Genomic DNA, 26,749 nt, shown 5'->3' with positions numbered 1-26,749 from the left:
ATAAGGAAACTACCTATAAAATGGTAGTTGAATATGTGTCCACTTTCACTCACCGCTTCCTTGATTGGTAGAGGGTCATTAGCCGAACGGGTTTGATAGGACAAATAATTCTCATTAATAAGTATAATGCGATACAAAGTAACTAAACTGTTTTCTAAAATCCCACTCTTAATTAATTTAGGAAAAATGTTAATTTGATGCTAATCCATGAAATTGCACATTACACTCTATAAGTCGTTAGTGGAGCGCGTGTGGCTAACCAGCACACTAATATGGGATTAATAAAGGGAAGTAATGGGTGCCTCGAAAATTATCGTTGATTAATGGAGCGCGTGTGGCTAACCGACACATTGATTAGATGATAAATGACATCGAGAGTACCAAGCTAATTTGCATGGTTATTCACATCTCGTTTGTGATCCTCGGCATCCCGGTCACAAAGTGAGAGCATAATCGAGATTAAACATGTCATTGAATAGTTCAATGAATCTCAAAGATCTAGGAGTTTCATAAGATTGAAATTGGTATATGCTTTACCTACCTAAAATAGATTCGAATTTGAGTGCGGCATCCCTCTTCAAAGTTTGAATCCGAAATATAAATCCTAGCCTTAATTTAAATTATGGGTTAACAATTAAGGATTAATATCAACTAACTTGAATTCTCTTTTCTTCTATTATAGATGTCAAGTTCAGACAACAATGGTCTTCCTTGTTCTTTTGGAAATTATTTTCCTTCTGAAGATGACCTTCCACATTCCGGTCAAGGTGAAAGTATATTCCCTTCTTCTAGCAATGGTGGAAATGGAGGTCATACTTCTTCAACTCTTCTTCCTCCTCCTCCAGTGACTCTCCCTAAGTCATGTTTCCTTCAAGCTGAAAAATATGAAGTTACTCAAGCCCTGTTGGCATGTAAACATCAAAATGGAAAGTCTATGTGAGCACATGTTCTGTAAATGAAAGCGTACATTGACTGATTGGGTATGTTGGGTGTCATTTTCCCAAGGGATCTAGCCATTGACTTGGTTTTACTTTTGCTTCCTAAGTCATATAGTCAGTTCATTAAAGACTAGTATATGACTGATCACGACGTGACCCTAATTGATCTAAAGTGTTTGAAGGATCTGTCTCCCAAATTTCTATGGACATTGGCAATGGTAGTCCAGAAAAGGTTTCTCTTCCCAATGGAAAGGAATCGGCCAAGGTCAAACCGTTTGACCATATGGTAAAGAGAAAGGCTAGTTCTGAGATAGTTCCATGTGCTAATCCTAAAGGTCTATATGTTTCTATTGCCAATTGGAGGGGCATTGGTTACGAAGCTTCCTTGACTACCTGAAAGATCTTAGAGATGGTAAAGTCAAGTCATGTGACTCTACTTCAAGTACATCCATTATCTAACTCCATTATTTTCATAAGTCCTTATTCGTAGATTCTTAATACATGATGTGTTGATCACATTTTGATGTTTTGTAGGATCTAAGAGAAAGAATGAAGCTTAAGAAGAGTGAGCTAAATCTGATCGTGAGATATGGATTTCGGTCGCATGGCTCGATGATAAGATTTTGGAAGCTACTACTTGGAAGTTATGATAATTTAATAGGTTGCTTAGGAAATGTCTAGAAACATTGTTTTCATATTTTTGCATTGTAAGGTCAAATTTTTCCGTTTATTATCAATAAAAGTAATTTTTTTGTTTTATCTAGTTTACTTTTTATTTCCTTGCAATGGCATTTATGAAAGTGTTGGTTACATTTCTATTATTAGCAATATTAATTGTATATTTGATTCTTGTTATATCACTTGTGGTATTGTCATAATTAACCAAGTGAAAAGGAATTCTCATGACCTAAGTTTCAATTGGATAGAAACTTGGAGTCATGCAATTTGAATAGTGTGATGTATGAGAATCTTGATCATTGGAAGATTATGACTAATTCGTTGGTCACATGTTTATGTGAGTCAAGTGAATGACTAAAGGATCTAGTACACATTGATGTGGACTATTCAGATCCGCCACAAAGGATGATAACTTTATTCGTCATGATTTACTGATACTTTCAGTAAACATGGTTGTGTTTATAAGATTAATCATAATTTTGACACCTTGAAAAGATTCAAAGTGTAGCAGAACGAATAAAAGAATCTATTAGGCAGAAAGATAAAAGTATCTCCAATCTGAAAGGAAAGGAGAGTACTTTGGTATCGTGTTTTGTGATCATCTTCATGATTATGGAACTATGTCACAATTGATCCTCGAAGAACATCTTAGTATAATTGTTTGACTAAGAAGAGGAATCAAATATTGTTGAAATGGTTCAATCATGAGATGAGTCATACTTTGTATCCAATTAAAATTTTAGAGCCGTGCTCTAGTAATTACAAATCGTATCTTGAAGCTTGTTTCGTACTAATTAGGTTTATAACACCTCATGAGCATGAGATTTAATATGAGTGAGATACTGATTATTGATTGGATAGGTATTTGATAGACAGATTATTACTGAAGAAATGAATACTTTGATGAAATGATTACATATGTGACAATTATATGGAATATACATGATTTACATTATTTGTATGATTTATGATTTATTTGATTATGTTTTAGTAGTTGTTATTCACTAATTCGTGAGCCTTACATTTTTGTGATGATCTGTTTTGCAGGTAGATTTATTGTGATGCCCGGCTCGATCTTGTGTTTGCTGCCAGCACGATCCTTGTGATAATTTCTTGTATGTCAGAGTGCCATTGTACACTAAGATTAATTGTAAAACTTTTAAATGATTTATGATAAATTTGGGTGTACCTTGGTAGAAAAATTTGGGCGTTACAAGTTGGTATTAGAGCCGAGGTTTAAGTGAATTAGATTCTTATAGTAGATTCCTAAACTTAAACCTTGAGAGTAGAGATGATATTTGATTGATTTGATAAATATGTTAGATAAATTGATTTGATTTGATGATTATGAGTTAATTGGCTGTTATACATTTAGAGAACCTTGAGGCAAATAATTATATCTATATATAACTTATTATTTCCCTATAAAATAATGTCGGGAAGCACTTTGGAGGGAGTTGCGATATATGACTACGATATTCATAGCAAATATGAGGTGCGACAATTCGAGATACGCGGCGCAGTGATTGGAAATACGCAATGCAGCTAGATCAAGAAATAGCAATATAGTTTGACCCTCCTGGCGTGAGCATGTGTGATCACGACGTGAGCATTAAAGTATGATGCTATAGTTGATTTGTGAAGCTCACGACGTGACGAGTGTAAGCTCACGACGTGGCGAGGTGGAGATCACGACGTGGCGAGGTGGACATCACGACACGACGTAGACATAACAATTTAGTAGATGATGTACTCTAAATAGCGGCGACGCGACGAGAGTTTCCCACGACACAAATTAAAAAAAATAGATTACTATATGATGATTTATGATGATGAATTACGAGGAGACAAGAAATTTATCATGATGAGATATGTGATGAAGATAAGTTAAACGATATTTAAATATATTTATAGAGTCAAGAGTGTATAGAAAACGAGAGTATAAAACTAGAGTGATTCTACAGCTTTTAAAGTTGAGATAATATGCGAGTTATAATGAAGAATTCTGAATCAAAGTGCTCAGATTAAAAGAGATCTTAGAGCATGAGATTAGATAGAGTATGAGAGTGTGAGACGGAATGATTGTATTACTCTTAAAACGAGATAATGTGATCAAGATTAATATTAAGAAATAGATAAAGATGTAGAAAACTTTTGATAGAGATTTTTGAGACTCATGAGAGAGATGGATGATGAATGAGTTAGGATAGAGATAGAAATAGACGAAAAGACAAGGAGAGAGCGATCGAGAGGAAGAGACAAAGAATATACATAAAATAGGATTTAAGAAATGAAGACTTTTACTCGAGATCATATTCTTTACATAAAGATCCATGAGAGGTGATTGGATCTTACAAAATGAGAATTTTGATTAAAATCATACACTTACATGATTATATCATGTAGACGATTTGACATACATGTAGATGATTTGACTTACATATAGACGATATTCTGTGATTGAGTCTCTGAGAGGTGACGAGACCTAATCCTAATATGAGATATATTATGATCGAATTGAGTTATTGATTTGAGAAAATGATATTGATCCGAGTAATTGATCTGAGTAAACAATATTAAATTAAGTGATTTGAGAAATTGATTTGAGTGAAAAATATTAATATGAGCGATTGATCCAATTAATTTGAGTGATTGATTTGATTAAACTAGATGAGTGATCCAAGTGATTCACTAGAGAAATCAATGCTGATTAGACTAGTTAATCAATAGATTTGAGTGACTAGTGTGAGCAATTAGTTTTTGATTAGGGTGATTAATATTAATTAGAGTAATTAATATGAATGATTGATTTAAATAATCTAAGTGATAAATTTGAATGATTGATTAATCATTGATTTAAGTAATATGAGAGATTAAATTGAGAAAATGGTTTAAATGACCTGAGTGATTATTTTGGATAAGTTATGAACCTGTAATAATATTCGAAGATATGGTTTATAATATACCAATTTGCTGAGTGTCTAGTTGATATCCATTATATAGAAGGCTTATTGATAATGACAAGGATGATAATCATGGAATAAAAGAAAATTTCTTAATATTAATTATGATAATTTAGAAAATAATGAGATAGAAATAAAATGAAGTATGAGAGTATGATTTGGAGTAAAGATATAACTCCTAAAGTTGATATGAAGTGAGAAATTAAAGTAAGAACTTTTGATCGAGATGAAAGATGATTAGATCAGATATGAGATTGATATTCCTTAAGGAATGAGATTGAGATTATGAGATTGATATTCCTTCAGGAATGAGATTAAGATATGAGATTGCCATTCCTTGGGAATGTGACTGTGTTATTTGTTGATGTGTCATGGGCTGACATTGTTGCTATTTGTGATATGTCACGGGTTGACACCATTGTTATTCATTGATTTGTCATGGGCTGACATTGTTATTCGAAATTTATTTGAAAGTCACATGCTGACATTGTGACGTGATATTGGGTTAAATGTTACAAGTTGATAAACGACAAGGTTTGATTACAAAGAAAAATAAGATATTATGATTGTGGCATTATTTATGAGTATGATGAATACAATTAGCAATTACATAAATTGATCAAAGTGATTGATCTAAGTGATTGATTAGAGTGAATGATTTGGTTGATTGTGTAATTTAAGTGTCTTAAAAAAAAGAGTTCTGATGAAGAATGTACAAGCTTGCAAAGTTAGACAAAAAGTTATTAGAGGCTGATTTGTTGAATATGATAGACGCAAGGTGTCAAATTTGAAGCCTAATAACTTGATATTTATAGCTGATTAGCAATAACTTTGTAAAGTAAAGTTATGGTCTATATAACAAAAAATACACAAGATGAAGAATCAGACATACCGAATTTGTAGTGAATGAGATATGATTATTTAAAGTTGGTTGTTCAAATATCTGAAATTGCTGAAATGTTCAAGACCTTCATGTTCACACCTGAATAATCCCAGTTTTAGACATATTCAGATGGAGTGATGTTGATACAAAAAGTGCCCTATTTTAACTTTAAGGATCCGCAGTCTTGTTTGTCTTTACCGAAGTTGGAGTGGCTACCGCAACTGAAGTTTGTCAACCGAAGTTAAAGTTGAAGAAGAAGTTGTTTTGTGAACCGTAGTGATCCGCAACCACTACCGCAGTTAAAAATGATGAAGACTTTTGGTTTCATTAACTGACTTAGCATGTTAGCTTAGCTTTATCTAGTGAACCTTGCATGGTCACTTACGTCAGTAGAATATTAGTTGTTTATTTTAGATGTAACCTTTTGGGACTATAAATAGAGACTCCCTTCTTCATGTAAACACACCACTTCTTCAAGATATTTCTGAACTTTCATTGAAATACAAAAGATCATTCTCTCTATATCTTATCTGAATTTCCGAGTTCCTCTTTACCTTAAACTGTTCACATTTACTAACTCGTGTTTGACTGCAGACCTTGTTACGAATCAGTTTGGTGTATATTTGATATAACTTGTTGTCATTTATATTTCCTTTACATTTCCGCACTTTACCTTTCCGCAACTAACTATCTAACAATTCTAACTTATTATTGGTGAGCTAACATGATCCTTTGAGATTAATTTATTCTGCAAATATTACCTTGTACTAACGTTTTTTCAAGCGTTTCTCAAAAGTTTTTCTCTCAACAATTAGTATCAAAGCCAAAGTGGTTGCTTTTTAAACAAAACTCTGATTTTGAAAAGCCTTCTATACCACTAAAGCTCATTGTTGAAAATAAAAAAAACAAAAAAAACAAAGGAAATATGGCACAAGCTTTATCATTGAATGTTTCCAACAGTGTTGGAGTCTCTAATAGAGCACCAATACTTGTTGCGAGTGAGTACCACCATTGGTCACAAAGAATGGAAATGTATCTAAAGAGGCTCGGGAGAGATATTTGGAGGTCTATTGAAAAAGGACCCCATGTCCCGATTCTCACTCCTGTTCATCCAGATGGTACTCAGGCCTGACTAGGTGGAGGTCAGCCAGCAATGAATCGACCAACAAAAGATGATCTAGACAAAATAGAGAATGATGCCATAGCCTTCTATGAAATCTCTTGCGGTGTGGCTGCAGACAATTTTGATATTATCATCAATTGCAAATCTGCAAAGGAGATTTGGGATGTTCTAAACAATCTCTATCAAGGGTCAGAACAAGCTCAAGACAAGAAACTCACCACAACACTGAATGAGTTTGACAACTTTAAAGCTCTTCCTGGTGAAAGTCTTGACGATTCGTTCAAACGTTTCAATCTTATCATCAAAAAGTAATCAAATGCGGGAACAGTCCGAAGCAATCATGAAACAAACCTACAGTTTCTCAATGGTTTGGAAAGAAACTGGTCTACCATAAAGATGATTGTGTAAGGAGATAGGAAAATCCATACTTTGTCCTTGTTCAAATTATATGGAGAACTTCAGGCACAAGAATCAACATTGCTAAAAAGATTGTGCTGACCTCGGTGGACCACTTGCCCTGATTGCTTAAACCCCACAAACCAAAATTCCACAGTATTCATATCCCACAGAGTCATCCTATCAACTTCCATATGACAACCCACCGCAGTCATATGAAGTTGATGCTGAATTCGATGATGAAGAAGAATTTCAAAATGTCATCGCCTTGGTTAGCCAACAATTCAACAGGCTACCACCACAATCATTTCGTAACAATCAACAGTTCAAAAAACCACCTTTTAACCGCAACTTCAATCCACAAAACAACCACTCAAGATATTCCTGAAACCCTCACCATCCACCTCAACCACAAAATGCACATCACACCAAAGAGGCACCGCAGTCCAACAAACCATCAGACTCTGGTACCTCCACTGAAGAGAATAATGAAATAATTATCGGCCACAAGTGCCATAAATAAAATCATTTTTCCAAAGACTGCAAGGCGAATGTGGTTAAGGACAAGGCATTCTACCTTAGAATGGCTCAAGAAATGGAGGAAAAAGAAAATGCAAGAGCGTATGTTGCACAAGTGAAAAGGGATCATCAAGTGTGGTCGTCCGGAGATGAAGATGCAGAGTTTGACAACAACAAGAGGAAAGGAAAGATATGCATTGTTGTAACTTCTGAAGAGGACGGATCGACGAATTTACAAAGGAACTACTGCTATATAGCCAAAGATGGTACCCTCAGCATCGTCGAGCAGGTAAAAATCATGATCCTTTCTAATAATTTCAGTATGCATGTTTGTGAACCATATCTAGAAAGATTTAATGACACATGTGCTGCCGTCCTTTCAAACTACAACAAAGCATTATATGAAAAGAACATAGCGTCCTAAGAGCTATATCTCATGAGAGGAAGACTTGAGGATAAGAGACTTAAGGTTGCCATGCTAGAAAAAGATTTTTTGTTAGAAAAGGATGCTAATGAAACTCAGTTAGATATTGCTTTAAATCAAAGGGATCTTGCCCATAAAGAAATTGTACGTTTGAATCAATTAATAAAGAAGCTCTTTAATGAAACTGAAGCAATTAAAAACTTAGTTAACAATGGGACCGTAGACAACACTTACAACTGGGGATGGTCCGATGGGTACTCTACCGCAGAGAACTCTTCTCCCCGGTTCAATGCTGATCGTCCATGTGTCCCTCCGGATCGTGAGTTTCATTACCCATTCAATGACAAAACCTTCCTCGAAGACATAAGATGTCATTTCGGTAGACTTCATGAACTGAGTAACAATTGTGTTATTGATGAAATTCTTCTTGAATCCTCTTATAATCCAAGTGATCAATTACCCATCATTGACACAACTTGTCCCGATTCTCAGTCATCTTCGGATGTAGATGAAGAAATTATTATGGAAGGACCAGAGTTAGTTGTTAAATGTACATCCTTGCCTTCCATAGAATGTCCTAACAAAAAACCATCCTTGACATACTCTGCGGTAGTCCAGTCATCTGTACCGCAGACCGCAGTCAAAAGCACAGTGACCATTCAACCCATTCTTCATGAATTACCAATTGAAAATTTTGAATTTGGCCAATGTTCTCAGAGTCCTGACTATCTAGTTCGGATGACTCAAGTCCTCGTTTTTCAACTCATTGAAAGGTTTTCAAGAAACCGCAGTTAAATATTTCTGATTGCGGTTCTCAAAAAACTCAAGCAAAGTTGGATTTCAAAGAAGAACTCAGGTCCCAAGGTAAAAAGCGGGATACTGATTTCAAAAACAAAACTTTCAAACAAACCAATTTTTCAAATCAAAAGAACTTCGAACAACCCACCACTGCCAAAAATCTTTCAAAAAATACGGCAACCAAAGGATCAAACAAAGAGGAATGTACAGTGACAAAAACCTTTTCAAAAACTCCTGCAAAATTCCAAAAGAAAGTCACGTCTTTTCAAAATATTCCTTAAACGATCCAAAGTGGAAATGTATTTTACCAACTCCTAAAGCTTCAAAATCACATCAATCTATCATCAGGTCAAAACCTAGGAGTAGTTCACGTGCCAAAACTTTTACAAATCCCAAGGTCACTGCAGCCAAATCCCACCCATGGACCAGTCACAAGACTCCAACCACATACTCCAGACCGTTGACCAAGTACGGTGTCTGGATAAACGAGAAAAATCTTTGCTTTGGATTTTATCTGCTGAAAACGTCTCGTTCAATCCAACCTCGTAACATTCCAAAAGTTGTGAAACATCCAGGACTAGGTTTAAAAATTGACACAAAATCTGTTCCTAAAACCCATGTGCATGCATCCAGTAAGAAAGTTTCTCATGTGTCCCCGGGCTCCAAACTTGTTTGGGTGCCCAAACTAACCCATTAATTTTTCAGGCAATGTGCAAGGAGGAACAAGAAGAGGAATGGTTAATTGATAGTGTTTGCTCCTTACACATGACCGGAAGGTTAGAATACCTTTGCGACTTCAGGCCAATCTGTAATGGTGGACACGTCACGTTTGGAAATAATGCAAATGGAATCATCATGGGTTACGGTGTACTGACCACGGGAAATTTCTCCATTCAAAGAGTTGCTTACGTAGAAGGCCTCAAGCATAACTTGATCAGTGTGGGCTAACTATGTAAAGCCGGTCATCGAGTTGAATTTGATAGTGAATATTGTTACATAATGACAAATGATAGAAACACCTGCTTGGTCAAATTCAAGGCCGAAGGAACAATGTATCCTTTGGATGTCTCATTGATCATTGGGAAACCACAGTTGTGCTTTCTGTCAAAAGTAGTATTCGAAGTCAGCTGGTTGTGGGACCTTAAGCTAGCTCATCTCAACTTTAGATACATCAACAACCTGGTCACCAAAGAACTCGTCTGTGGTCTCCCAATCTTGAAGTACAGTAACGATACGTTGTGCCCAACTTGTGAGTGTGGAAAACAAAGCAAGGGAAGTCATCCTCTGATTGTTGATTCATCAATTGTTGAACCTTTAGAGCTACTTCATATTAATCTCTACGGTCCATCTACCGTAGCCAGTCTCCATCACAAGAAATACATCCTCGTTATAGTTGATTACTATACTCATTTCACTTGGGTCTTCTTCTTGAGACTCGAATCTGACACACCGCAGATCATGATCAACTTCATAAAAGAAATAGAGCTCCAAATCAAGCTACCAGTCAGAAGGATAATAAGTAACAATGGAACCAAATTCACTAATCAACTCTTGAATAGTTTCTTGGTTTCCAAGGGTATCAGTCACAACTTTTCGGCTCCCTACACACCGCAACAAAATGGAGTAGTAGAGCGAAGAAATCACACATTGGTCGAAGCAGCTAGATTGATGTTGAACTTTGCCAACCTTCCTCTCTACTTCTGGGCAGAAGCAGTGGCAACTGCATGCTTTGTTTAAAACCAAAGCATCATTTGCAAACGTCTTAACAAAAATCTATATGAGGGCCTCAATAACCGCAAACCAAATGTTCGATTCTTGCATATTTTTGGATTCATATGTTTTGTGACCAACAACAAAGATCACTTTAACAAATTTGCACCAAAATCAGATGAAGGCATTTTTCTTGGCTACTCTACCAACAAAGTGGCCTACAGGGTTCTCATTAGACGTGCAAGACTGATAGTCGAAAGCTTTGATGTCAAATTTGATTATTATTATGTCCGCAACACTGCTCCATCAACTGAAACAAAATTCATCTTGGAAAGTGATATCCCCGCCTCTTTGGGTTCATTGAACATAGTCGAAATCAACTATGATGATCTATTTGATCCCGCAGAGACAGCTCATCTTTCTGAAATCCTGGTGTCTCCGGTAGCCCAACAACAACATGTTGAGGTATCTGGTCCAATCTTATCTGAAGATTTGTCACTCAACACTTCCACCTCGCCGATTGAGTGGGAAAGTTCAGGGGGAACCTTCTTCGTTAGTATGATAATCCATGAAAATGCACATCATACTTTATATGTCATTACTAAAGCATATGTGGTTAATTGGCACACTAATAGGGACGATAAAGAGATATGATGGACATATCGAAAAATTATCGTTGTTGATGGAGCGTGTGTGGTTAACCGGCACATCAATGTGAGATGATAAATGACATCGAGGTTGTCAAGCGAGTTTGCATGGTTATTCACATCTCGTTTGTGATCTTCGACATCCCAGTCATAAAGGCGAGAGCATAATTCGAGATTAAACATGCTATGATTAGATTCAATGAATCTCAAAAGATCTATGAGTTTCATAAGATTGAAATTGGTAAAAGCCTTACCTACCTAAAATAGATTCGAATTTGATTTCGACATCCCTCTTGAAAGTTCGAATCAAAAATATGGATCCTAGCCTTAATTTAAATTTATGGGTTAATGAATAAGGATTAAAATTAACTAACTTGAATTCTCTTTTCTCCTATTATAGATGTCAAGTGAAGAAAATAATGGTCTTCCTTATTCTTTTAGAAACGGTCTTCCTTTTCCTTCTGAAGATGATCTTCCACTTTCTAATCAAGGTAAAAATGTTTTCTCTTTTTCGGGAAATGGTGGAACCAAACTTCATGCTTCTTCAACTCTTCCTCCTCCTCCTCCAGTGACTCTCCCAACGTCACATTTTCCTCGAATTGAAAGATACGAAACTACTAAAGCCCTATTGGCATGTAGACATCAATATGAGAATTATGTGTGCGCGCATGTTCTGAAAATGAAGTCGTACATTGACACGTTGGATAGAATGGGTGTCATTTTCCCAGTGGATCAAGCCATTGATATAGTTCTAATTTCGCTTCCAAAGCCATACGAACAGTTCATTGAGAACTTTCTTATGATGAACATCGATGTGGCCCTTATTGATCTGACCCAACTGTTGATTGTATCTGAAGCAGAAATGCTTAAGAGCATATCTGAAGCAGAAGTGCTTAAAGGGTCTAATTCTAATGTTTCCATGGACATTGATAATGGCGGTAATGGTGGTCCAAAATAGATTTCTCTTCCCAATGGAAAGGTATCTGCCAAGGTCAAACTATTTGATCGTATGATAAAGAGAAAGGCTAGTTATGAGATAGTTCCATGTGTTAACCCTAAGGAGTCCATATGTTTCTATTGCTAATTGAAGGGACATTGGTTGCGAAGCTGCCCAAAATACCTGAAAGATCTCAGAGATAGTGAAGTCAAGTTGTGTGACTCTACTTCAGGTACATACATTATTGTAACAAATTCATATTAATAGACTCTTAATACATTATGTGATGATCATATTTTGATGTTATCGCAGGATCTAAGAGAAAGAAGGAAGCTTAAGTAGAGTGTGCTAAAGCTGATCAAGGAAATGGACTTCGGTTACACGGTTCGATGATTGGATTTTGGAGTTGCTAATAAGAAGTTAGGATAATTTAATAAATTGCTATTACTCTTCGAAGATTTCTAGAAATGCAGTTTTTCATTTTATGCTTTGTAAGGACAAGTTCCTATTTTTGTTTATTTTCAATAATAGTGAAATTTTGGTTTATTTGGTTGCCTCATTTTATACATTTCCTTGCAATGAATTTTATGAAAGTGTTGGTTACATTTCTAATAATAACAATATTAATTATGGATTTGATTCTTATAATATCGCTTGTGGTAATTTCATAATTGACCAAGAGAAAAGAAATCTCATCACCAACTTGACAGATACTTGGTGTTGTACAATTTGCATTGTATAGTGTATGAGAATCTTGTTCATTAGAAAATTATGACTAGTTCATTGATCACCTGTTCGTGTGAGTCAAGAGAAGGACTAGTTCATTGATCACCTGTTCGTGTGAGTCAAGAGAAGGACTAATGGATCTAGTACATGTTGATATGGACTATTCAGATCCACTACAAAGGATGATAACTCTATTCGTCATGATTTATTGATGGTTTAGTAAATATGGTTGTGTTTATAAGACTAAGCATAATTCTGTAACTTTGAAAAGATTCAAAGAGTAGCAGAATGAATAAGAAGAATCTATCAGCCAGAAAGATAAAAGTTTCTCGAATCTGAAAGGAAAGGAGAGTACTTTACTATCATGTTTTGTGATCATCTTACTGATTGTGGAACTATATCACAATTGACTCCTCGAAGAACATCTTAGTATAATTGTATGACTAAGAACAGGAATCAGAAGTTGTTGAACTAGTTAGATCAAGAGATTAATCATACTTCGTTTCTAATAAATTCTTAGAGTGATACTCTAGTTACTATAAATCGTATATTGACAGTCATTTCTGACTAAGAAGGTTGAAAATATCTTGAAATATATGAAGTAAATATGTTTCCTTACTCTAGCACATATAGAATTGGAGCTGTGATGTTTTTGTTAATCGAGAAACAAAGGATAAATTAAGACCTATTCTGTGAAGTGTTTTCATGTCTGGAATCCACATGAACTTTTGAATAGTTGTTTTTTTCATCAAGGAATGTTCCTTGAGAAAAAGAAAAAAAAAGTCATATGTCAAGAATTCAGTGGGAGTCTTATTGATCTTGAGAGTTTCATGAGTCAGTCAACAATAAACCTTTTAGTTATCACTAGCACACGACCTGAGGTTGATAACTTATATTGTTCAGTTGTCATATTCTTGTTTATATGCACCTTCCAGTTGAGTTGGCAATGCTTATGAGTTCTATGGTTCTTATTTGACTGCAAAAAGCAAATCATGTTGGTCAGTGAAAGTACATTGATCAATATGGGTGAGCTGCTTAACAACACGGAAGCACTGGTATGCCCTTGAGCTACCAGAGGGCAAGAAATTTAGAATTGTGCAATTCAATCCATGAAAGTAAAGCTAAATTTGAATTTGGTTTGGTCCTAAACCATATCTTATGATTGTAGGTTGGAAATGATAGATTCACATGGATGGCAATATATACACCATAAAATCTAGGTGGAAAAAGGTTTCACTCTAATTCATGAGAATAATTATGAGGAAACACTTTCGCTAGTAGATTTTAAAGATCTGATAAAGGTCAACATGGTTAGTGGTTGTGTTAATTGCATTCTTAAATTCATAATGTGATTATGACATCCCTCTTCATATTTCGAATTTTGAGAAATGGCAAGAAGTTGTTTGAACTTTCATGACACACACACACACACACACATATATATATATATATATATATATATATATATATATATATATATATATACATACATATATATATATATATATATATATGCAAGTTTTGAAAGGGTTTAAACACAAATATGCTATCCAATGAAGGTGTATGAGCCTAAGAAGTCTAGTTGAAGACTTATCGAAGCATTGCATAACAGAAATCTGTATTTCAGTAAGAAAGTCAAAAGTATTGATTTCTAGAAGTCCAATTGATTTCTGGGTACATGTCAAAGCTAGTGGGAGCATAATTGTTATGTTAGTATTGTTTGTTGACAATACTGTTCATAAGAAAAAAGTTTTTCAATTTGTTGATTGCAAAGTTTGGAAATTCTTTCGCTATGACAGACTTGAGGGAGAGGGCAACTCATACTTCATTTTCAAATCCAAAAGTTTAGATTGTAGGTTTTAATAGAACTTAGTCAAAAACATATATGAATATCGTGTGGAAATGGTTCAACATAGGAAATTCGATATATGGAAATATTATAGCAAGAGACAAAACATATATCAAATCCTTATGTGAGACGTAATGAATTGAATCCCATATGCTTAGGATATAGGATCAATTACATATGCTATAATATTCATTCATTCTAATTATTCTATTTTTCTTCAAATGTGCAGAGCATTGTGAGAGAAAAGGAACTAGAATTTTGTATGACTAAAGTTGTTAAACAACTGTCAAGAGCATTTTGAGGTTTACTGAAGATTGGTTGCTTATGTACAGTTGGAAGTATGGTATAGTTTGGAAAGACCATAGTGACATGTTTTAGATTGAGATGATTATTGGTCAAAATTGATGCTCATATGAGCATATGGAAAAGTTTCCATAAAGGGAGTTTATTATTGAGTCTACATGTCAATTGGAAACTTTAATGCAAGAAAAGTGTTCAAGGAGTGTACCTTGAATTAGAACCTCCATTACTTTGGAATTGTTTCTAGTAACAAAGTTCCAATGGAATATTATGTAATATCATTGGCTTAGTCTCTGTGACTTTGAAGCCTCGACATCATAGAAGGTCAATGCATGTGAGCTTAGAATTCCAATTCATTTTAGACAGTGACGAGAATTTGGCATTGTGAAACGAGCATCATTGGAATAGTGTCCAGTCAATATGTTCACAAAGGAAGGACCATAGAGAGACATATTATGCATGTTCATAGCATGACATGAATGATGCTTAATTCAAGTGGTTAGTTGATTACTCAAAACATTATACAATGTATAAAGTCTTAATTGTTATGGTGATTAAATAATAAGAGTTTTTTTATATTCAATAGTTTTGAGACCATAGTTAATTGGTTTATTATTGTGTTTCACTTCGCATGTTTTACTTCCTGAATAATTTGATTATTCAAAATTCCACAGTCACTCATACATTTGGAAGTAAGTAATAAAATAAGACTGTCATGAATTGAATTGTAGATTGTCTATGGAGATTAGGCATTGCAATGGTTGCTACAATGTTCATGAGTACTTAGAAAAATGGAGATTTTGAGTATTGGATAAACCCACACTTAGAGAATTACTTCATGGATTCTATCACAAGTAATGTTGAGACGATAATATCTTATATTACTTAAAACTAAGATATATGAGTTGTGTAATTTACAAGTCATTTGTACATTGGTATTGCGAAAACGCATCAGTAACTTAATGTTACAAAACGTAGTGTCATATGCGATTTGGTGAGTAAAATTTACAAGCATACGAGTCAAAGTTTATTCGTTCCTTTTTCCTTAATGGGAAAAGCGATATCTTTGGGCCCCTCGATGATTTGATATCGACATCTGAAGTGCTTGGCCGAGCCCGGACTAAATTGATGTGTTAATTAGCAGCCTGAATTTAGTCATCATAAATCGGAAAATCAAGGAACGGAATTTTGGACAATGATATTGATTTCAATTCATGTCTCGTGTCCATACAATATCTTGTAGAACGAAGGAATATTTGATCACTTATCTTAGGACACATAACTGACTGGGTCAGAGTTCGACAACGACTTTTGGAAGCTACAATTTGATGATCGATTTAGACGTTTATTGGCAATTATAGTTATAGACTTATCCAAGTGGGAGACTGTTGGATTAGGTGTCTAAGCCCATTACTATAATTGGTATATACTTGAATTGATGGTAGCACAATCCTTTTGGGTTGCCCTCAAACCTAGTAACTGAATAGGAAAACTTTTAGAGAGAGAGTGACTGATTTATTAATTTATTATATGATTAATAAATTAGATAGAAATCAAAATAAATGATTTGTTAATATATTATGAGAATAATATATTAGTTCGAAATATTATCATTTAATTAAGAATTAATCAGAAGTTAATTGGAATTAAATTTGGGGTTAATTTGATTAATTAAAAGTACAGGGGTTAAAGTGTAATTGTCTAATAGTTGAACAAGAAGCATTCCAGAACCTTCCTATAGCCTTGGCCAGTTTTAGGAGGGTCTAGGGTTTCTAGAATTATCCTTGGAGGATAATTAGGAAGTTAGATAATTAGCAAAATGAAATAATATTATTTTATTCCTTTTAGGGTTATCTAAGGTTTCCAAGTTGCGCTATATAAGGATCCCTATACCTAGAAATCTCGGCCATGTCTTCTAGACCTAAGGATAGCCGAAATTCTGATCTCTCTCCTCTATCTCTTCAAGTGACCTTGGTTGCTAGGGTTTTGGTGTGAACCATTAGAGGCATGACACTTGTGGTGCTTACTTCCAAAAGTGTTTCAAGAAGTTTTTTGATTAGTTATTTACAAAATGTATGTAAACCCTAACTTGTTTATGTTTTTCGAAAAATACCTAGGGTTCATAGTTTTCTTGTTGTTCAATATAATGTTAATTCAGTAGTGTTATGGTATAGATCTAAAAGGTTTCATGTACCCTTAAGTGTTAAGGATTTATCCGCGTTATTTCATGTAAAACCCATCACTTTTCATATCATCCCGAGGACGATTTGAATGAAGTTAGTTTTTTTTATTGGTAAATGATTCCATTGGTGTACTCACAAAGGAGATGTTTGTAAATGCATCTCCTCTTAGAGCACCTGCATTTACTGAATTAAAAAACGCCTCCAATGATGAAGTTTTTAGGGTTTTATACAAGATGGGGTATCATACCAAACTCAACGGTGTTGCTGATTTCTGTAAAAGAAAAATTCCTACAGTCTGGCAGTTTGTATGTCAACACATCATTTGATGCTTATCTGGAAGAACAGGAGGAACATAACAAATGAGTAAACTGCTTCCTGATATTCTTTGGAGTATGTTTACTGGTGAACAAGTGGATATGGGGACGATCCTATAGCAAGAATGTGTGTAGTAAATTAGGAAAGAGACTCTTCCCGAAGGCCTCATAAAAGTTACATATGTGAGGTTTTGGGCACTATAAAGTAGGGATCTCCATAACGAAGCTAGAGTCTTTGTCATGATGATCTTGATCTTTTAACTCTTCCCACAATTAAAAGTTACTATCTTCCCAAGGATCAAACTTCTTTTGTACCTGTTAGAAAATTCCATGTAGCCATTCTACAAGGTTTAGACATGACATTCGATGTTGTCATAAACCATCTTTGGGATTCAAATGATGTAGAGCCATATCATTCCACCTCACCAAACCCCATTAATAAGGTAGCAAACAAGTCTGATAACGAGGATAGACCTAAACGTTAGAAAACTATTGCGAAGAAGAACCCAACCCCCAAGAAAGCGAAGAGTGTTCCATCTAGTGAGTCGAGTGATTCTAAATCACAAAATGTTTTTACGAAAAGGAAGTTGAAATCCCCATCCCACCAAGCCAAAAAGTGACCCACACTAGGCACTAGAGCTTTTCAAAATGCTCCGAAGGGCATTGGATCTGATGTTGTATCATCCAAAAGAACCCCATATAACCACTCGGGTGTAGGAGGTGCACCTGTTTCACCGAAGAATGGAAAAGAATCCCAATCATATGTTTGAAATGAGCCTTGATGTTGATAAAACTCCTATGTTCTCTATGAGAAAGCATGTATAATTCGTTTCCCCTGAGGTCATGTCCTCTTTCTTCAAAACACATACACTCAATGCACTGCATGGTCCTTTTTCAGAGACCCTACCCACAATAGGACTAAGGCCAAAATTCGTTTTAGACCAAGGAGACCGCGAAATTCCTGAAAAATCATATTTACTCTACATTAAAGAAAAACGATTTATCCATAGGGAGCGCGTCGGTGTGGAGGATCTGTGAACCTGGGGAACACCCTAGTGGTTACTGGTGAGAATAATGTTTCACGTGATAGTTGGTCCAAGTACAAAACCAAGACCACAGAAGAGGTTGTACAATTTGAGAACTTCAAGAAGGCTTTGTGAGAGAGAAAAGCAAAATCAACTTTTGTTCAAGAGATGAATGCAAAATCCAAAGAAGCCGAAGACAAGATGGATCAATACCTGACATCCATTATAATGAATGTGAATATACTTGATTTTATCCAGAAGTCTCAAGATTGGATGGAAATGATGGAGAATGTGATGAAACAAGCCAATGAAGGTCAAGCAACCCAGGCCAGAGGTATCAATACTGAACCAAGCAATGAAGGATTCAATGGAGAAGAGCTTCAAATCAGCGATGATCCATTGTTTGGTCTTGATTTTAGTGACTACGGGCACATCCATGAAAATGAAGTACACATTTTTCTCTCTGAAAAAGAGTCCTTCGCCTCTCATCATTCCACCAATAAAAACCAAATTCCTCCCCTTGCATAGAAGAAAAAGAAGATGAAGCAATTGGTGTCCCGGGTAGAAATCATGCACCTAAATGAAAAGGTTGATAAAATATTGGTTGTTGTATCCACTAAACCACCACCACAGGAGCAGTATGTGGTATCCTCTGAACTTAACTTGCTTGTTAACATGGTCTCTAGATTTGAAGATATGGAGAAAATAGTGGATCAATGTGTACTTTTGTGCATCCAAGAAGGGATAAAGGAGTTAGATGAGTCAAGATTGAAAGATCAAGGTGAAATGATCAAACAATGTGAAGACATTGTACAAGGAATGAGGGTTGTGAGAACGAAGATAGATGATAACATGAAGATCTTCACAAAAGAAATGGGAGAGCTGATAACTGAATGCCATAGAGCTTACGAAACGGTGTAAAATGAACTACAACACGAAATCAAGGACTTGAAGAAATCTAATCATCTTCTCTTGCAAGTCCTAACTAAAGCAGCTCCATTAATGAGTGTTCCTTCTAAAACCATTCAAAAGATTCACAAGCTATCAGAGGACATCATCAACCATCTTTCTGATCCAACTCTTCTCACTACCACCCAAGTCAATGTCAAAACTCAAATCTCCTTCGCCAAAGTAATAATGGTTTGAAGAGAAGTCAGTTTAAGGAGAAGGTAGGGTCTTCTACCTCAATATGGGGAAAAGCTATATGGAATGAAGCTGGTGAAATGTTAATGTTGAAACTCCAATTCCTCCACCACATACCAATAAATCCCCCGCGAAGACTTCTCCCTTTAACTCAGGGACAGAAGGACCTGATGAAAACACTCATACTAGCTACCCACCACAAAAACAAAGTCAGGTAAATTTCCACTCTCCCTCCTATAAAAACCAAGACCACCGAAGGAGAAGAAAGTTTCTATTCTTCTATAAAAGAAGAGGAATCTCCTACTACCAAATAGACGAAAAGAGACTGGAGATATGTGAAGTCCAAGAAGATATTTTTGGGAAGTATTATGTAGATATTTTCATGGATGGAACCCTTATTTAATCATGGGTCTATCCAATTCGTTGATTAGTTGATGAAGATTATGTGTCTCATCTCTCATACGTATCTCCAAATTACAACACTTACTGAGACATCCCTCTTTCTCCTAATGACAACTTTTTCAAGGTTTTTGACGATCTTGATCATTCGTTTTCTAAGACCAGAAGACTTCCACTCGACTTCAATCGTACGTGTAAATTTCACAAACAAACATGGAAGAGGTGTGAATGAAGTTTTTTCGAGTGAAATACCTCAATATGCGAAGACCTATAAACATAGATCCTTCATGAGAGCTCATTTCTATCAATACAATCTTATGTGTAATGGTGTAGAGTATGATCGAACCCAAGTAGAATTCATCAACATGAACCCAGAAGAAATATTTTTCATTGCGAGGATAACTAGTCAAAAGATTGAGAGGCACCACAACTTCAAGCCAACTTATTCCATGGATTTTCATTTTCTCAAGTCACTTGTTTGTGACTTCGCATCCATCGATATCGAAGTTCAGCCAATGCTCCCCAACCATGTGGACATGCATCCACTTGAGCCTGCTATGATAGTAACTTAAGGAATTCAAGAGTTGAAGTGTGGAGCTACAAACTTTACAGAACATGGAATAATCTTTCGCCTGGGAAAGTGTACAAAAAAGAACATTCTTCATCTATCTTCATTCCATAGATGCTCAAATGGTCAACTAGAAGGATTTATGAATGTTGTGGATAAATCAAACTGCAATACAGACAAAAGGAAGGATGCAGTAAGACAGAGAACTGAATGGGTCTTAGCAGTGAGGAAGTTTTTGAAGATTTTGATCAAATTTCTCAAACTTATCAAGTGAAGAAGTTAGTTGCTAGGTCGTTTAGTGGAAAATTGTTGAAACATGAAGTGACCCTGGACAGCTAAGAAAAAATGGCTAAGTGTTTTATGTGGTGATGCGAAGATCATATTGAGAAGTTGATGCGAAGCTCCCAAGTCCCTTTGTCGTTTTGTTAGCCAAAAGAGGAAGTACCTTTTGCTACTTTATTAGACCATATCTCTTAGATAGATTATGTCAGTCAAAGCGTAGGAAGCATGGTCGTCAATACGGCATACCTTAGCATGGTCTGGTCTATTTATTGTATTTTACTTTCCTATAAATAAAGGGTTTTGGTAATGCTCAAAAGTGTGTCAAGGTCATATCTTGTAATCGAAATTTTATCTGAAATACAAATCTCTTTATCCACTTTTGTTTATGTTTTTCATCGCTTATTAACTTCAAGCTTGCAAGCATGCTTGGTTAAGATTCAAATAAATATTTATTTACTTGTTTTATGTTTATTTTGTAACTTTTGTTCTTATATTTCTTTATAACTGTCTTACCATTTCGCATCTTAAATTATTGTTGAGCTGATCAAGATCCATTATGATTAAATTATATTCTGCAACATAATCTTTCATCATTAAGTTCTTCTCTCAACAACATGCGAAAAATGGAGAAATAACAAGTACCTAACGAGTCTTGTGTGCTTTCAATATCAACTTTAAAAACGATAATCTAGTTTTTATGCTTCTTGTGCCAACCAACAATTTCCTTTAACATTAAAGGTATGTCAAGGATTTGATGAAGGTCGATTTCTTCGAATTGATATGTCACCGATAAATTTACATGAGTGATTAGGTAATAGTTTTACCAATAATTTATATTGGCAACTTTGTGAAGGTAATGGGGCTTTAATCTTTGACAAATTTCGGTCATCGACTTTAATGATAAGAGTCATAACGGAAATATTATAACCTTTCAATACGACGCTTGAATCTCAAAATTGCTTCACCAAGTTAATTACACATGTTTCCACCAAATACCAAAATCGTTTTATAAAAGCAAACAGAAACCCATAAGGGCATGAGGCTTTTTGTTAATTATTAACTTAAAATCGTTTTGTGCAGTTCCTCCATTGATGGTATTGAATGCACTGATCATTTACTAGTTGGGTGTCCGTATGCGTGCATGATCAGAGATCAGATTTTCACTTGGTGTGGTGTGCAACAAACATCCCTCAACAGTGTGGAAGTCCTTCTAAGTTTTGCAGCTACATGGGGTGGAAGTCCGAAGATGAGTAAGAGGTTCACAACAATATGCTACGGTCTTCTTTGGAGTGTATGGAAATATAGAAATGAAAGGTTGTTCCAACAAGTGTTTACTAATCCAGTTAAAGGGACGGAATATGTCAAATCGATGGTATTCTTTTGGTTAAAACACAGGGGTAAATTGGGAAACTGTAAGTGGGAATAATGGTTGCACTACCCCTTTAGTTCTCTATAACTCATTTAATTATTCTGTAATGTGTAATATGTATTTGTCCCCCTAGCTTCTTGCTAGGCTGGGCCTTGTTTCAATATATTTGTTGTTTCAAAATAAATAAATAAATAAATAAAAGTATAAGCCGCACCGATGATCGACTCACGCTGAAGTCCGAACCTATTCTATCGTCTATGACTTTAAAGGTAAATTACACTTTACTATCAATATTTTGTGTATGTAAGTTTGAATTTTAAACCTTTTTGTAAGAACATCGGTGTTGGCAACTAATCATAATACCATTTTAATGTCACTTCACATGCCACATCACCAATGGTGTTATAACACCAAGTGGGAAAATAGTCATCATGTTACATCTTGTTATAACACCAACTTTTTCCGATTTTATAATTTTTTTTTATTTTTTTTTCAATGTCTTTTTTTTTAATTTAAACAGATATTTTTAAATATAACATAATAAATTATAAATAACATATAATAAAAATAATTTTTAAAAATTAAAAATAACATAGAAATTAAATTACACATAACATCCAAATTCAAAAAAAAAAAAAAATACAACGCCATTCGTTAAAAAAAACATATTTTTAAAAACTAAACGCTATTCGTTATCGTTATTGTTACCATAGAAGATATAATCCGCCAAGTCCTCTCGAAGTTGTCTGTGTTTATTTGCGTCCTGAATGTCAACGACTTGATGCAAATACTCTGCTGTTCCTGGTTGAAACTGAACGTGTATGGGTTCCGTTGGGATATAGTGTGCAATATTCTGTCCTTTATCTTCTACTACCATGTTATGCATCATGATACATGCATACATGATATATCGTAGAGTTTCTAAATCCAATGGTCGTGATGTATGTTCAACTATATGCTACTTTGCCTTCAGCACTCCAAAAGCACGTTCCACATCCTTACATGCTCCTTCTTGTCTTCTCTTAAAAAAGTTGTCTCGTTCTTCAACCGGGTGGCAGAATGCCTTCACGAATGTGGAATACTGAGGATATATTCCATCTGTAAGGTAATACTCATATTTGTATTCGTTTCCATTCACCGTGAAAGGAGCATCCAGTGCCTTTCCATTCAAAAGATCGTCGAATATTGGCGACTGACCAAGAACGTTGACGTCGTTGTTGGAACCCGCAACCCTAAAAAATACATGCCAAATCCATAAATCTTAAGAAGTAACAGCCTCTAAAACCAACGAAAGTGATCCGTGATGACCACTTGCGTATTGCCCTCTCCTTGCTACCGGATAATTTTTCCATTTCCAGTGTGTACAATTAATGCTTCCGATCATTCCAGGAAACTCATGGCATTCTTCATGCGCCACATACAATTCTTGCAAATCATGCAATGAAGGTTTCCGCACATACACGTCTCCAAATGTTTCAACAACACCCCTTGACAATGTATACAAACTCTCCCCTGCGGTTCTTTCAGACATTCTCATATAGTCGTTCATGGTGTCGAGTGACTCCCCCATAGCCATCAAACGAATGGTCGCAACACATTTCTGCAACGTTGTAAACTCTCGTCTACCTCTAGCATCATATCTCAATTGAAAAAAATTCATACTTAAACATAAATTAACTATAGTTTAATAATATAGTACATTTGTTGTAAAATTAAAAAGAAACATGTAATACATTTGTATTTATTTTGTATAAAAGTATAGTAAACAAGCGATACGGGCTTTCCAAGGCGTTGGCGATCCGTAGGAACACATTCCTACTCAAACAAAATCTTCTTTTGAAGTCATTCTCCACGTATACACAATTATCTGCAAAGTAATCGCGATATAGATGCTCGTGTCATTCCTCGCGGTTTCTGTTTAACATCGTACGTCTTGTTAGTAGCGGGGTTGGGTCTCAAATCTGCATGAAAAACCGCGGGGAATCCTTAGTATTAAGTATTATGCTCCCGCGTTGTAGCAGCTCGTTAGTGTAATAATGATACATCTCCTGAAGAATATATCATCATCGGAATCATCGGACGAGTCGAAAGGATCCATAATTTTTTTTGAAGATAATTGAGATTATATAGAGAGAAAGAGAGAAGTTATGTGTATAAAATTGTTTAGATAATAGGTATTTATATAGTAAAAGAATAATTAATTTTAAATTTTTTTTTTATTAAATTGACCGTAGTCAAACGGTTTGAAATAAAAAACGGTTGAATATTTGCCCGTTTCACCCGGTGGTAACGAGCACGAAATGTAACGTGACGAGATGCAACGAGTAGGGGGGGTGTTCTCCCGTTACGACGGCGTTAAGGCCGTCCACGTCACCGATAACGAGCAAAATACGAACCATACCGTCTCGTCTAAAATTTTGCGTCTAAGGGGAGCATATAATTATAATAAAACTAGACGAATTCCCGCGCGTTGCGCAGCGAAGATTAAAAATATATTGTTAAAATATTGAAAAATATATGTTTAAAATGGTTATGTTATTGACATTAACTTTGAGGTAATATTTTTACACTAATATATATATATATATATATATATATATATATATATATATATATATATATATATATAATCTCTATTATTTTGAACAATAATATTCATTGACATCAATCCATATTCCTCATTAATAGAATTAAATATAATTATCTATTTAGTGTTGTTTTTAACAATTATTATTATTGATTAATTATATTTTTACTTATGCCGATCATTTTTTAATTTCAATAATGATGTTCATTTAAAATACTATTTATTTATAGCTAAATGTAATTTATAATTTGATGTTATTATCATTTAAAACTGTTATTCATTAGTTTTAAACCACTTATTATTAATAATAAGTTAAAGAAGACTTTTAAGAAGCACTTAATATTATTATTAAAATGTGAAACATACACTAAATAATAAAGTGATAAGATAGACAATTTGCATTTCAAAAGAGACTTGCATGGACAATATGACATATCCATGTAATTTGATTTTATTATTTATAATTATTGCTTATTAATTTTAAAACCACTTGTTATTATTAATAAGTGAAAGAAATTTTTAAAAAACACTTATTGTTATAATTAAAATGTTAAACATATACTAAAATATAAAGTGATAAGATAGACAATTTGTATTTTATAAAAGGCTTACATGGATAATATGGATAATATGACATATCCATGATTTTTAATTAATTATTGTTTTGAAGCAACATGAACATACAAACATGTATACAATAGTTAATTAAATATTATATATATCATCTTCCATAACATATGATCGATAACATGAATCTAATCTAATTTACATTAAAATTTCAACCACAACATACAATGATATTCTTAAAAGAATACTTAAATCAAGAAAATATAAAAAAGAATTTGTATATAACAAACTTACAAATTAAAAACTTCAACATAATAACATGGCTCGAAAAATTGTTCAAAGCCTTCAAACCAACACAAAAAACTTTAAACTTGTTTTCTTTGTGAATTTTGTATGTGATTTGTATATGTGTGTCTACTCAAAAGATTGACCTTTTTATAGTAGAGTATCCATTAATTGTTTATTAAATATATTATATAAGTTATAAAACCTTTGAATTGTTAATCATTATTAAGAGACTTTTGAGTGGTATTCATTAAAATAGGAGGTTTCAAATGCATGAGGTGTTTGCAAATTTTTATGGGGGTTTCAAATGCATAAGGTTCAAGGAAAAATGTTAGCTTTATAAGTATCTATGACGAGTGATACCAACTCAATTACCAAGAAGTCGATTTTATTTTAGGTATTTGGTTATGTTTTTATTATAAATTAATAAAATGACTGACACATACGTTAATTTTAGAAATATGTTCACTAAAATAAAATTATAATAAAAAAATACAGCATTTTCAAATATAATATATGTCCGTATCAAACATGACAATTTTCTATATGCTGATAACAAACATATAATCTGAAATGGTAATGAATAAGGTTGGAATCATATATAGTGGAAAATGGTACCAGTCTATGAAATTAAATTCCTAAAAGTAGAAAAATTCGTGATATTATTCAAATATATATTTTTCTTTTTCAATTTATTTATTATTTTTTTTTTAAACGGCAAACTAACTAATCTACTCCTAAATAACCACCTATGTCTCCACCGAGACTTGAACCCCTGACCTCTCATATGAGATGGTCACACCATACCGCTAGGCCATTGGCCCTTAGGTTTCAATTTATTTAGAAAGCGATATTTCACCAATAAATAGAGTAGGGCAGAACAATTTAAATTTTAAAGAATCATTCCATAATGAAGCTAACGAATAGAAGTTACCCAAATGTTTATAGTGTAAGTTTTTATATTTTTAGTTAATTTTGTACTTGATTATAAATTATTACTAATAATAAAAATAAATATATGTTACCAAAACAATAATGTACCTGTCTTTCGATTGTATTAAACTTAAATAATTTAAAATAATATTCAAATTATATATAATTTTTATCTTCAAAATCAATGTCATCTAGGAATTTAT

At 34.3% G+C, this 26,749-nt stretch overlaps 1 protein-coding gene across 1 annotated transcript; it reads right to left on the bottom strand.

Annotated features, from left to right (window-relative positions):
- Positions 1–23,132: 23,132 nt before the first annotated feature.
- Positions 23,133–23,744, bottom strand: LOC145113009 (uncharacterized). The gene is made up of 2 exons (XM_079049119.1): positions 23,464–23,744; positions 23,133–23,406 (listed from the first exon to the last, which is right to left on the bottom strand). Exons 1-2 carry the CDS (start codon positions 23,742–23,744, stop codon positions 23,133–23,135), a joined length of 555 nt encoding a protein of 184 aa, XP_078905245.1.
- Between the last annotated feature and the right edge of the window lie 3,005 nt (positions 23,745–26,749).

This window comes from Lactuca virosa, chromosome 5 (assembly GCF_052849685.1).
Source record: "Lactuca virosa cultivar CGN04683 chromosome 5, Lactuca_virosa_CGN04683_v6, whole genome shotgun sequence".
Classification (NCBI taxonomy): Eukaryota; Viridiplantae; Streptophyta; class Magnoliopsida; order Asterales; family Asteraceae; genus Lactuca; species Lactuca virosa.
Note: the sequence above shows the minus strand (reverse complement) of the source record. Positions and strands in the feature narration are given on the sequence as shown.

Excerpts from the sequence above, each read along its gene's own strand:
- LOC145113009 (XM_079049119.1), bottom strand. The coding sequence starts at position 23,744 with ATGGGGGAGTCACTCGACACCATGAACGACTATATGAGAATGTCTGAA. Across the intron at positions 23,407-23,463 it reads GGTCATCACGGATCACTTTC|GGTTGCGGGTTCCAACAACG; the intron begins GTTGGTTTTAGA and ends TGTATTTTTTAG.